We start from the raw sequence: 13,770 nt of genomic DNA, 5'->3' as shown, positions 1-13,770 counted from the left end.
ACACAAATTTTAATCAAAGTAAAGGCCGAAAATCACATGTCTAACCTAGAATTTTTATTTATACTCAAATGCAAACTAATCACCTGGAAGGTTTTTTTTTATTAAAGTTAATATTAATATTTTTTTAAATCTAATAAGAATAAGGAATATAAAATATTTAGGAATATAAATATTAGTCTGGTAAACTCAGTATTAGTAAGAACCAGGAAATTTACACAGCGTAAGACAAATGTAGTATAATTTTATTATTAAAAATGGGTGTATAATTTTTATATTTACCTCAAATCCTGTAACCTCTGGTCATAAATAGTAGCTTTCCGAAAGTTATAATAACTCTCTTTCACAGAGTCAATATACTGTTTAGTTTTTAATCTATCTTCCAAACTGGAGATTTTGTGATGTGTATAAACTAGGGCACACTGGTCATCCTCCAGGCTTATCTCTTTGGGCCCGGAAGATATGTTTATCTGAGGTGATGATATTGGTGGAGCTTTCTTTAATATTTTTTCTTTGACACTCTGGAGCAGCTCAGAGTCCACTTCGGCAATGGTGGGCTTCTTGGGTGGCTTTGTGGTTAGCTGGTGCAGCTGACCCAGCGATACTGGGCTGTCAGCCAATTTGGAAAGATGGATGGCACGCAATTTACTTATAGATACTTTGGTTTCGGTCATAGCTTGGTTGCCAACTGAAAAAAAATGTACATTAAATTCATTCCATGAATGTCATTAATACTATACTCAAATATTATGTATTCAAAATGACCTTTTATTCGAATAGAAAAGTAAAATGTGTTTTAGTAGTTGTTTGTTTACATCAACACATGTAAACAATCAGTAAGATACATACCCTCCAATAGTTCTCCATATTTCTTATAAATTTTGTGTTTTCCTTTCTTTTTGACCGCTTTCAAGGCATTAGCGATTCTCGTGGACTGGTGCCTGGCGACGAGCAAGTTTTCTGGAAACAGGCCGAAAGTTACGCAATATCGATGCTTAGGTTAAGTTGTCGATTTTACAGACATGTGACTTTAGTTCTAAATATAAAACCAGTCACTAAGCGTCCTAAACATGCCAAGGAATCCTACAAACTTACCTATATTGTGGTGACCTAGAAGAATTTTCCGACAAAAGGCACATTTTATGTCAGGACTTCTATTGAGAGCTGTATTTGAAGGCAAGGAAATATTATGAAGGCTTGTTTGGTACAAGTTTCTGGCTGATATAAGTCGATGCATTGTGTTTTCATTGAATTGGTATCAAAAGTAAATTATATAAAACATGCCGAAACTATGAAAACCACGTGAAATCGAGGAGAGAAATATTACGCACTATTGACAGATTTAATTGACAGTGACATATGTGTTACAAGTGAAAATAATTCTGGCCCAGGGCAACACTGACGACTCGTCTATACGGTTTAAGCTGCTGTAAATACTGCTCATATTGTATAAAAATACATAATAGTCAAATACTCATAAAAATATAACTATTCCCTCGTAAAATTTATAAAATTAAATATTTCATATAATTTCTAGTTCCATGATGCCATATTTTGAAATGTTATGTTAAAGGATTGAAAAATATTTTTATGTAAGGCGCTTTTAAAAGGCTCTCAAATAGTTCTCCAACTTTTTGTGTTTTTGTTTGTCAAAATTGTCAATAAATGAATTTTGATCCGATTGCCCTAATTACTTTTTTGCTTAATATGAATTAAAAACACTATTTCATTAACTCAACAAGTCAGCGTAATTTTGGTTAAACGTACAGTTACACGTGGCAGCAGTAATTGACTAAGCTATCATGGAGGAAAAGGCTTTTTTATGTACGTAGCAAACTCCCGTGTTATGCTAATTGTATATTTTCATGTATTAATAAACATTTAACTTTCAGGGACGACTGAACTTACCAAGAAATTGCTTGAACTTCGCTTTCAGAATGACTGGTTATTTAAAAAGAAGAAACAGCCGTGGGCGTAAGTGTTTAAAAGTTTTTTGATTGAGGGCAGCTTAATGGGGATAATTAAGTTAAAAAAACTGTTTTTCAATAATGATTCTGATCTACTGATTAATAGTTACATGACAAATATGAGGTCTCTTTCAATTTGCACTAGCAACACTATGTGAAAATAAAATAAAATTGAAAACCATGAAATATGATTAAACTTCAAAACTATTTGCAGGGAGTTTCGTTCAATCTTATTGGAAAATGGATACCCAGAAACTATGACTCTCAATCATGTCCGCAAGAAGTGGTCTTATACTTATGATGTAAGTAGATATTAACTATAACCATGAGGAACACCCTACTCCTGTAGCCGTTAAAATATTTTTTCCTAACTATAAAAAGCTGACTTTAAATGTGAAAATTAATTAGTTGTAATTTTTTTAGTGTTACAAAGTTGCCAAGAAAACCAGAAATAAGAGTTGGAAGTACTATAAGATGTTTGAAAAACATTATGGTAAAACCACTATTTTGGATAAATATGAATCATGTAAGTATTTTAGCTTTAAGATGTTTGTTTTGATCAAAATAAAATCTTTTTTTCGCTAATTCAATATACAAGCTTTATAACACATGTATGCATTATTTTGAAATAATTAATAATTGTATTTCACAATGTCATTTTGATTTGTGTAAATTCTTTCTAGGGGACGATGAGTGGCGATTAAAGCTAGTAATATGTATATCAGAGGCAAAAGAGATGAAAGTGGAATACCAGCATTTTTGGAGGTACAAAACATTTTGGTTTATTTTCCTAAGCAGTCATTATAAATTAGATTATGTACAATTATTTATTTCATTTGGGGAAACACCTAATATTTAGTCATTTTCAATTATCATGGGTGAATCAACTTTTTCTTGCCTGTTATTGCCATGGTTACGGTCCCTTGAGTCACGCTGGTTTTATGCAAAATTAAATTATACTACTTAAACTATGCAAACATGCATTTTTCTGGTGTTAACAAGCCCTTTCCTTAATTTGCCACCTACAAACATGGACTACATGCATGCTTGCATAATTTCAGTAGTATAATTTTGCAAAACCAGCGTGACTCAGGGAACCATAACCATGGCAATAATAGGCAAGAAAAAATGAGTAAATATTAGGTGTTTCCCCAAATGAAATGAATAATTGTGGAATATCTATTTCCAAAAGTTTATAGTAATGGTCACCAATTAGTTTCTTGAGAGGTGTGGATTAAACTATTGCTTTCCTTTTGTATGGAAACACAAAATATAGGTTGGTGGTTCTAATCCAGACTCTAGTTCTACCATTTGGTAACTCCTAACCTGGTTTAAAGAAATAAAGAACATACACTAGCCATATATAAAAAATAAAATAAAATTAAAGTAAAATAGCCTTTTGTTTCTTGTGCATTTTTACAAATTAAATAATTTAAGTACATTTTTTAGTATAACCGGTCTTTGCAGGTGAAGGCTCCTCCAGAGTTTTCCACTCGCCTCTAATCTGATTTATTTGCATCCAATTTTGACAGGCGATATTTTTTATTTCATCTTCCCATCTAGTCACAGGTTTACCTCTACCCCGTTTTCCTAGTGGCTCTTTCCATGACGTCACATTTCTGGTCCAGCGCTGGTCCGGTATACGTGAAATGTGTCCCGCCCACTTCCACTTTAGTTGTTTGGCGTGTCTAAGCGCCTGGCCTTTGTTAAGTTTCCAGCCATATACATATCATATATATTTACTGGTGAAACCCGATAAATCGAGATAATTTGTCCTTGAAATAACAACATTGTGGAATTTACACATAGTTCGAATTTCAAAAACGAGTTTGCTCAACTTATTTTTTTTTATTTACAAAACCTGCTAACAGCATAACAGACGATACTAAATCACTGCTAACTACATAGAATAAAACATACAACACAGCAACAGTAAATAACAACAATAGATATCTAAACACAATTAATCTTACATTTTAACTGTAGTAGGCCTTGCAACTTATAGGGTTTCACCAGTAAACCCTTGATATATATATTTTAATTGTTACCAGGACTGTGGAGACAGCAATGAGAAGCCAGGAGCTTCCAGCTGACTGCTGCGTCCAAGACATGAAGGGGCTTTGGCAGCACATCATCACTACATTCAATGTATGTAATAGACACAAATAATGGTCATATGTGCCGTTTTCAATCAAATGTACCACTTGGCAACTTAAACATAAGGTTGTTCTAATAAGTAATTTTTATAAAGTTACATGCAAATTTTGTCCTTATGGTAAGTAACAATGTCACAGTATAATAAAGAGTACTATCGTACAGTATGGCCACCCCCGCTCCCCCCTGAAAGTGCCGCCCACCTGCTCTCGGTTACCTCAAAGTTACCGCCTGTCAAAAACGCGAACAGTCGACCTGTCATATTTCACTCATACAAGCATGGTATACGCGTTCTCCTACACGAGCTTAGAATGTGTGCTAGGAACGCGCCTCTTTCATATATTTTGATCACCAGTGTCCGAGATGTGGTAATGTCCTTGGAAAAGTCACATAGGTTGCCTATTATACTTCCTAATTAGTTCTTATAGGTGCAACTGATAAAACCGACTACCAACTACTATTTAACGTGATTAAAGCATGACGGAAAATTAATTGCAAAAAACAATGCGATACGCTAATAAAGAACGGAATGCACCTAATATTTTTTCTATTCCCGAACTGTTATTCGTCATTTACAGGGTCGTGCATAAATCTGATCTTTAAAATCCTACATAAAAGTCTATTCCCCAAAGCCAGCGTCCGCTGACTTCCCGCGCACGCGCACAGTAACGAAAAAATTGAATACGCATTGTTTGGCTCTGTAACCGTGGCAACGCATTGTTATAACGATACTGCGCGCGTGCACGGTAAGCCGGCGGGGGATGGCTTTTGGCAGCAGCGTTGGCAGTGCAATATTACAGGAATACTCGCGGCGTCTTTATTACCTACGCCACTCGTCTTTTTTGACCTCCTTTAAACGCCTGTTGCTTAAAATACTATAATTTGCGACCCTTTTTTCACGTCATTAGTTTTTCAGACTGTATTCGTACCAAAAAAAATCTATTAATATCATCATTAAATATGTGTTTTCGACTCAAAATCAACGCTTTCAAATAGTTCAAAAGCCGCGTGAACAGCGGCGTACAGGCTTGATTTATTTAGCCGTTTTTCGTAAACTTATTGACTGTAAAAGGTGACCATGTATGATGGGTGTTAAACCATCACCACTGTGTTTAGACTGCCAGAAGACTGATGGCTCACGTGTTGTTGGACTGTGTCCGGAATTAGGACTTGAGGAATATCATATTTGGTGTATCGGGCTCCATGCACAATACACAGATTGCTGGTTGGCAGAGCCAATGTCAGACAAGGCAATCAGTGTATACCACTTTATCGATCTCTCCCTATATAATATTAACCCTTCAAATTAAATTTTCAACCCGTTATCGTGTACTTGCGGCAAAACCTTTAGGTTTTTAGGGGAACGCTTTCATTAAGGTTTCGTTCGATTAACCGGCTTAGAACAAAATAAACCGGTTTATTCTGCAGCATGATAGGTAATACTGTTCTAACTAAACAAAAAAAGTCGCTGCGTGAACGTAGGTATTTACGCGGCGCTGGCGCATCTTGCCGCTCGTCGAATAAACCAGTTTATTTCGGTTAAAATAAAGTTCACATAACGTTCGCGTTCTTTAGAAAGTTCGAAGTAAAATCTAAATAAACCGGTTTTAACCGGTAAAAACTAAACCGGTTCCGAGCCTTCATGATAAGGCGCCACGCACAATAAGTCGAGAGTTCGAGAGTTAAACAATGCTGCATTTTTTTTTCTAGAGAAAATACCGCCAAAAACTGAAAAAAGACGTCGAAATAAGCTGGCCGCTATTCGACGCCATGCTGTGTTACTACCAGCGCTTCGACCCCGAATACTTAGTTCGTTTGGAGACGGAGACACCGCTGGCGTTCTTCAGCCGGTGTCGCAAGTCCACCAAAGTCAAGAAGGTTCAGGAGAGTGAGAGCGATGAGTTTCAGTGTGAGTTTTTGGGAAACTATACATTTCATTTATTTAAAGTCACACACAGTGCAACCTGGCCGAAACGTTGGGAAAAAAGGTAAAGATGATGTTAATTCATCGCGTTCGACCTGTGTGTGACTTTAAATATGTGTACAAAGCGCGAGAACTTAAAGTGTTATATACATTTCATTGTTATCAATTTTCGAGATCGTATAAAAGAAATGCTAGAATTACCTACTAATTACTCGAGCGAGCATCGACATATGCAATTTTCTCACGCGGGAAACTAACATTGTAGAGGCCGAGGGAAATGCGCGCGCGCTGTTAGATCCTGGCAATTTACACTTAATGAGGCTAAATTTAAGACGACCGTGACATCTAACTTACGAATCTTGTACTGAAACTGTGCTAAGCTTTAGGGCCGATTTAGACGGTACGAGAATTTGGCGTGCAAAATTGTATGTAACCTGTTGAGGCCCGCAATGTAACTGAAATCGCATGCGAGTTCGCACGCCGTCTAAATCAGGCCTTAGTATTTACGATTATAGTATTCTTTATCAAAAGTAGTATTCATAAAAAAGCGTTGAAAAAATCGTGTTAACTGTTTAATTAACCCATTCTTGCAGGGTCGAAAGACATTACTGAGACGTTCATTCAGATACGACTACAAAACGACTGGCTGTTCAGAGAAAGGAAATGGGCTTGGAAGTGAGTCACATCATTATCTCTTTCTGTTGTATTTAACCCATCGTATGCTCAGGCACGGATCCGTGCGTAAAATTAGGTCAGCTTTTTGCATTTTATTTCGGAACGATTTTTTTTGGTCTACATGGCATAGCCCTCTTGACGCATCCACACAAGAGGGGTTAACTTAATTATGAGTATAATAAGATTGGTTTTGCGATGAATTTGGTATTAATATCTTTTATTTTGGCGCAGTGATCTCCTGAATATAATGAAGCAAGAATATGGTTTTCCTGACACTTTGAACGGTAGGGAGATATGTCGAAAATGGGCGGCGACTTTTGGCGTAAGTACATTCTGTCACAGAACCATTGGTACACTCACCATCAGCACATCGGGAGCTACCAAAGCTTTGGTAGCCCTCGGTGAGACCGATCTCACGTCTTGATAATAGAGATAGAGACGTATTTGTTTAGGTATTTATTTATTTGGATTTGTGTTGGATTTGCTCTGTTTTATACAAACAAATATTTGTGTGAGCTTTGGCAGCTCCGATGCATATGATTGCTACTTACAACATAATATCTTACTTACTTCCAAACTACAACAATATCATTTGATTGTGTTATGTTTATACATCAGGGGTCTCTAAACCCCAGTCCGCGGAGAAGCCTACGGTAAATTTTTTAATGAGCAATATGCTCTGAGACGAGCCTTATATGTATTTTGATTGGGCGAAATTATATACATTTTTTATTTATTTATTTAGGAGTACCAGAAATCAAAGGCCACTAACAACAAAAGTTGGCTCTACTACAACTTGTTCGAGTTGTATTTGGGCGAGGAGCGGCTAAGCCTGAATCCTCTCAAGGGATGTAAGTATCTTCTAGTTCTTTCAGTCTGAAAAAAAAATCCAAAACCTTAAATATTTGTCCCAATATTTTTGACGCCAAGAAACACACAGACTGCTAAAATCATAATCATTCAGACGACCGGTCTGGCTCAGTCGGTACTGTCGGTAGTGACCCCGCCTGCTAAGCCGCGGTCCTGGGGTCGAATCCCGGTAAGGGCATTTATTTATGTGATGAGCACAGATATTTGTTCCTGAGTCATGGATGTTTTCTATGTATATAAGTATGTATTTATCTATTTAAGTATGTATATCGTCGCTTAGCACCCATAGTACAAGCTTTGCTTAGTTTGAAGCTAAGTCGATGTGTAAGGTGTCCCCAATATTTATTTTATTTATTTATTATTTCCTTAGCTACCGTTGGCGCTAGTTGCAACTACTGCTATAAATGTATTTTATCTTTCTTCTGTCTGTTACCTTCAGTGAATCTTTCTCACTTGACAGTCTCATCGGAAGATCAGCGCTGGAAGTCACTAGGAACACGCTGAGATGAGGCCATTTCGTGCCACTTCATTCATTTCTATTTGTGTTGCAATGTGTAATTATTTTATTTAAGTCTTGTCTGTGTTCCCGAATAAATGCTATTCTTAGTAAAATATGGCACTGGTGTACATACCTTACCTACTCTTAGAACATTATTTTTTCTTACTATGTACGCTGTATATTTGACTGTGACTCTAATCTTTTTGTATCAGGGCAAGAAGAATGGGTCTTGAACCTTATAAGCGCAAGAACGGAACAGGATTATTTATTTAGGTACACCAAATACCGGGACCAAAGTTCTGCATGGAGGTACCAATTTTTTTTTATCGTTTGAGTTTTACATAATTAAATCATGAGTTAGAATTAACACGAAACTTGATTTTTAGGGAAGTGGAGAAAAAACTTCGTAGTATGGGTTTACCTATAGACCACAGCTTGTTGGATTTGGAAGAGATGTGGATGCATCTTTTAAAGACATTTAGGGTAGGTAAAGGTACTCACATATACATTGTTTTGTTATTGTTATGTTGCAATTAGCAAATAATGTAACCATGTACTAACCATAAGCAATAGGTTAGCAAATATCAAATTGTCGTATCACTTTACACGTACTATCAACTGCAAAAGTTTATGGCGAATTTATCAATGAATTCATTTATAATTTCTCCATGCACTTTTACAGCTGATAGTACAAGTAGTGGCACGTAAGTTTAGCACTGACCATTATTGCACAGAAGTCAAAAGCAGGTATCTCAGGGGATTACAGGTGGCGAAGGGTATGCGTCCCCATGCGCAGCAGGAGGGGTCCACATTTCACTGGGCGCTAAAATTTCATGCCGCTATTTGTACTTACGTATCGTACGTGGCTTGTACGAGGGAATAATCTAACGCTACTTTGTACTTCTTTGCTGTATTAAAATATCTAAAGTCAACTTCATTTGCAGTGGAAACGCAAGTTCGCCAACAAGGGTATCCTAAACGAGCAATGGGCATACTTCGACGCGATGGCACAATATGAAGTACTAAAGTCCAAGCCAAACATCAAACAGCAGAAAGATGACCATTACGACCATGAGGACCAAGTAGATCATATAGACCAAGTGGACCATGATAACGATTTTGAAGATGACATCAAACTTTTGGATTTGAAACAAAGGTTTGTAATCATTTTTTTACTGTTTTTCTGTTGGAATACGATGCAACCTCTAGCAAATTTTCTAGACATACCTAATGTTGCTACAATTCCCACACCTCAATGAATGAATGATTTTTTATTTGTTAGAGACTATATGATTATTGATTATACAAAAAGATGTTTTGAAATTATGATGATGTTTGGTGTTGTGTGTGTGACTGTGGAGGTATTGAAAACCACTGGAAGCAAATGATGGATGTACTCTTCCAAGCGATAATGTCAGGACAATCAGCGCTCTCTTGGTTCTTATTCTTACACGTTAATCTGCTGCTGAAATAACTGTGATTAATATTTCAAAATAATACCATCGGCTTCTTTGGATTCTTTGTTGCAAATGTTTATATCGTCACTACTTTAGGCTTACTGCGTTTTAACTTTGAGGAGCAGTGTGAGATACGAGATATTTTCAAAGTAGTGACGATATACTGTTTTCTGCAGGTTAAACCCAAAAATAGAAGTGACAGAAAAGCAGTGCCGCTCGTGTTTCGGAACAGGCGCGTGCATAGACCTTCACAGGACGGATGAAGAGGGCGTAGACCTGGCCTCTAAACTGCGGGTCATTGGAGGTATCGAGGTAAGAGGTCCTAAATTTAATCCTTTGACTATTTGACATTCCCGTCTAATCATTCAAATTCGAACCGAAATCATTATTAAAGAGATGCCTTTTTGTTTTAAGTATGATGGCCAGTATCTTGCCGTTACGGGCTAAAGGGCTTAGAGTCTTTTGCTAGAACCATCTCTGAAGGGGTCCCGGGTTCGAAGGGTTTAGAGAGGCACAGATTTTTTGATTTGTTTGTGACAGATTTGTTCCTGAGTCATATAAGTATTTGAGGTGGAGATACGGAACTAAGGGCAAATAGGGAACATCAGGTTTATGACTGGGAATATAATTACTTTATCGTAATCAAGTAGAATGAATCAAATCTTGAGAGTTTTGAATGATTCACGGTTATTTTCATTAGATTAAGTCTAATGAACCAAATCTTTGCTTACAGATGGACAAATCCGATAAACTTCCATGGCAAATATGTCTCCACTGTCTAAGCGACTTAGAGCACGCGTACAAATTCCGGCGGAAATGCCAAGACGTGGACAAACACTTCCGAGACACCAAATCTATCAAACTCGAAACCATAGACAACCTCGAGAACAATGATATAAACAATAGAGACGAGGATATGGCAGACGGTGATACGCATTTCGGTGATTTCGAAAGTGAAGCAGATATGAAACAGGAAAAGAAATTGGCTAAATCGGAGTCGAAGAAGATTTTGGTTAGGAAGAAAAAGAAGATGCGGAAAATGAGGTATGTAGTTCATACATCACAGGTCAGTTTGCTGCCCTGAATTCAGTGCTTAGGGAATCAAAAGAAAGAAATGACCTTGAGAATCTTGAGCCATGTCATTTTTACCTATTTTGTACCTATTTTAAAAATTATACGTTACGAGTCACGACCTTACGATAATACTGTTGCATAAATCTTTTTTTGGCCAATTCCAATTGTGTTCTTATTAATATCTAAACAAATTATTTTTATTCTACTAATAAAATAAAAATAGCATGGATTATTAACACGTTTGAGAACTTAAAAGCTATTCGTTGGTAATAAAGATTACAATCGTATTGTTTTTATTGTTTATAGATTTATGAAGATGCTTTTGAAACCGGTAAGAATGTAATTGCTTTATTTATTACTTATTAAAGGTACGACTATTGGAAAGTGTGCGAAATATGCGGCAAGCACACGAGGAACCTGCGCAGCCATCTCGACATGCACTCCGCAGGAAAATTCTACTCCTGCGATGTCTGTGACAAAAGGTTCAAGTTTAAAAGCGGATTAGTCATACACAAGGCCGTCCACGACCCAACACCTAAGAAAACATGCGAAGTTTGCGGAAAAACCTTCCACATCCTAGCTCAATACAGAAGACACTTCGTACACCACGCGAACCAAAGGAACCACGAATGTGACACGTGCGGTAAAAGATTCAACACTTCAGACATTCTAACAGTTCATAAAAGAACGCACACGGACGAAAGACCCTTCAGTTGTGACGAGTGTTGGAAGACGTTCAGGACCGCCGGGTGCGTGAGTCGACACAAACGCATTGTACACAGGAAGGCAGTAAAGAATCAATAGTATTACTTTGTTTTTGTGCTCTCAACAACTGACCCCCGATTTTATCTCTATTGACATGTCAACATATTTTTTCCGCGAATTCGTATTTCTTTATCGGTAAAATCTGTTTGTCTATTTCAGAATTGACAAAACATAACTTGTTTTTAATTATTTGAGTAAATAGAAGAAACAAACAAAGAAGGTTTCGTTTCGTAAATATTAAAAAGAAACAAAATATAGTGAAGGTAAGTATTAATGGTTATAAAGTTGTTACCAGTTGTTATCCGTAGATAGTACCTATTTAACACAAGAGAATTGGTAGGTACTTGTTGATTGTTTAGTGTTGAGCATGATTGCTCATTTTGTCTTTGTCCTATGACGTATCTATACTTACTAGTTCTTAAAAATACTAGTATGTTTATAAATAAACTATGTACTCGTATGTCATTGTATGGTTCTTGCTGTGAAAAGTAGCATGATGTTGATTGTGTAGTCAAAACAGCAACATAGCTGATTATCGGTGCACCTTATGTACTTGTAATAAAGTTGACGAAAATTCAGCTAAATGTTTGGACATTTACAGTTCACATTCGATAGGTGGCATTAAAATGTTGCTGGCAAACCTATGAATAAAAACCAGCTTCGTAATCTTGACCTGTCCGAGTTGACACACACATAGACAACTTGTATAGTCGCTATTGGATATTTAGGAACTGCCAAACCAAAGCTCTCACAAATATTGTAACACTGCACTATAACGTTATAATACCTACTTATAATAATAAGACGAATTACGACGACCGGTCTGGCGTAGTTGGTAGTGACCCTGCCTGCTAAGCCGCGGTACCGGGTTCGAATCCCGGTAAGGACAGGTATTTATTTGTCTGAGTCATGGATGTTTACTATGTATATAAGTATTTATATATTATGCATATATATCGTTGTCTGAGTACCCACAACACAACAGCCTTCATGAGCCTACCGTGGGACTCAGTCAATCTGTGTAAGAATGTCCTATAATATTGATTGATTATTATTTATTTATTTATATTTATTATTTATAATAGAGGCGTGTTCCAATATTTGTGACAGCTTTGGGGGTATTCCACTAGAATGTCGGAGTGCACCTTTTGGCAATTCCAATATATTTGTTGGTGACTGTACCCAAAGAGTATTGAATCACTACGTACCTACCATTTAATACCCAAAAGGGAAGTGCAGATAGTGGGAAGGTATCTCATTGTTGATTTAACAAAGCAACGTCTTTTATCAGATCTGTAAGGTAAACAGATCTCTGTCCGCTTGACCGATAGTGTCCAAAAATACCTGTCCTAATGGAATGCTGATCGGATATGTCGAGTGGTCTTATTCCAGTTGCTTACTGGACGTGGGAGTTACTGGGCCCATTAGAGGTAAGCCCTAAGTGGCCATTGAATTAAATAATCGTTTTTTTCGTTGCTGTAGTTATAGAGTAGGTACCTAATAGATACGCACAATTTCGGATTTCAATCAATGGTATCTAAGTAATATTAGGATCTTTCTAAGAACAAGATTGTACATATCACTGAGACCACATAACCAGCGGTGCTGAGATTTATCTACCTATGTATAATGACCATATTTTTAGTTTAGCCAACTGAAGATCGGGCTAAGATAATCAGGTAGAGAAGGAATCATCCATAGTGAAGTCTATACTTAGGTGTCATCGGATGAGATTATGGTCAAATTGTTACCTCTTTCAAAAAAGAAAACCTAACATAGGAACCCTTTTCAATTACTGTTGCGGTCTTCTCGAGTTGTAGCTATCAAACTGGTTCTCTATACTGCGGACTCTCCTCCCAACAGGAACACGTGAAGGTATAATAAAGTAAAGAGCAAGAGTGCAGCGGCGCCGGCGCTCCTAAAGTTCATCGTTCACGAGTATCTCCACACTGTGCTCAGTTCGCGACCGGCTGCGCGCGCGCACACTACTCACGCTCTTTCAAATTCAAATTTAGAACCGGCGTTCGTTACACGTTCCTCATTCGAATTCGACTAACGGATAATGATTTTAACTATGGTAAGTCAAATTTATTACTTTTTTAAGTTAGATTATTTTAATGGTTTCTAGTTATATATCTTACTATGTATTAAGATTTATTCATGAGCATGTCTCGTGATAAAGGGTTCAGTGTCAAAGAAAAGTAATCTGTAAGATAATTAGCTATTCAAAAGCCGGTTACATTACTGTTCAATCATTAGTTACATGGGTTTGTAGAGGAAACTTATTCTAATTAGGCATTATTTTAAGCTCACGACTGTGCACTGTGCTTTCAAGCATGGACCAACTATTAGGTACCTATAGATTATATCCTTTTCTAGGTACACTCT

At 36.9% G+C, this 13,770-nt stretch overlaps 3 protein-coding genes across 4 annotated transcripts in view; 2 read left to right on the top strand and 1 right to left on the bottom strand.

Moving 5' to 3' along the window:
- Nucleotides 1–1,320, bottom strand: part of LOC125231373 (DNA-directed RNA polymerase, mitochondrial) — a 29,769-nt gene extending 28,449 nt beyond the window's left edge. Inside the window, 3 exon segments of the mRNA XM_048136816.1 lie at nucleotides 280–685; nucleotides 847–957; nucleotides 1,093–1,320. Of these exon segments, the coding sequence (XP_047992773.1) occupies nucleotides 280–685; nucleotides 847–957; nucleotides 1,093–1,234 (659 nt within the window). The 5' untranslated portion in view covers nucleotides 1,235–1,320.
- Nucleotides 1,321–1,673: 353 nt separating this feature from the next.
- LOC125230934 lies at nucleotides 1,674–11,423 on the top strand. Its single transcript, XM_048136232.1, has 16 exons — nucleotides 1,674–1,821; nucleotides 1,890–1,971; nucleotides 2,179–2,266; nucleotides 2,388–2,490; nucleotides 2,648–2,729; nucleotides 4,016–4,112; nucleotides 5,829–6,027; nucleotides 6,636–6,717; nucleotides 6,949–7,039; nucleotides 7,463–7,568; nucleotides 8,299–8,395; nucleotides 8,473–8,569; nucleotides 9,031–9,242; nucleotides 9,720–9,855; nucleotides 10,277–10,587; nucleotides 10,986–11,423. The coding sequence occupies exons 1-16, from the start codon at nucleotides 1,800–1,802 to the stop codon at nucleotides 11,419–11,421; spliced, it is 2,241 nt and encodes a 746-aa protein (XP_047992189.1). The 5' UTR covers nucleotides 1,674–1,799; the 3' UTR covers nucleotides 11,422–11,423.
- Nucleotides 11,424–13,309: 1,886 nt separating this feature from the next.
- The window catches only part of LOC125230935 (putative leucine-rich repeat-containing protein DDB_G0290503), a 41,127-nt gene continuing 40,666 nt past the window's right edge, over nucleotides 13,310–13,770 (top strand). For both annotated transcript variants that reach the window (XM_048136234.1, XM_048136233.1), the window contains exon 1: nucleotides 13,310–13,459. In XM_048136234.1, the coding sequence (XP_047992191.1) occupies nucleotides 13,445–13,459 (15 nt within the window). In that variant the 5' untranslated portion in view covers nucleotides 13,310–13,444. The remainder of the gene's footprint in view (nucleotides 13,460–13,770) is intronic.

The sequence above is a fragment of the Leguminivora glycinivorella genome, chromosome 11 (assembly GCF_023078275.1).
Source record: "Leguminivora glycinivorella isolate SPB_JAAS2020 chromosome 11, LegGlyc_1.1, whole genome shotgun sequence".
Taxonomy (NCBI): Eukaryota; Metazoa; Arthropoda; class Insecta; order Lepidoptera; family Tortricidae; genus Leguminivora; species Leguminivora glycinivorella.
Note: the sequence above shows the minus strand (reverse complement) of the source record. Positions and strands in the feature narration are given on the sequence as shown.

What these genes read in the sequence shown, in the direction of transcription:
- LOC125230934 (XM_048136232.1), top strand. Translation starts at nt 1,800, where the DNA reads ATGGAGGAAAAGGCTTTTTTAT. An exon ending in GGAGGAAAAGGCTTTTTTAT is followed by an intron (nt 1,822 to 1,889) that starts GTACGTAGCAAA and finishes TTTAACTTTCAG; the next exon opens with GGACGACTGAACTTACCAAG. An exon ending in TTTGGATAAATATGAATCAT is followed by an intron (nt 2,491 to 2,647) that starts GTAAGTATTTTA and finishes AATTCTTTCTAG; the next exon opens with GGGACGATGAGTGGCGATTA.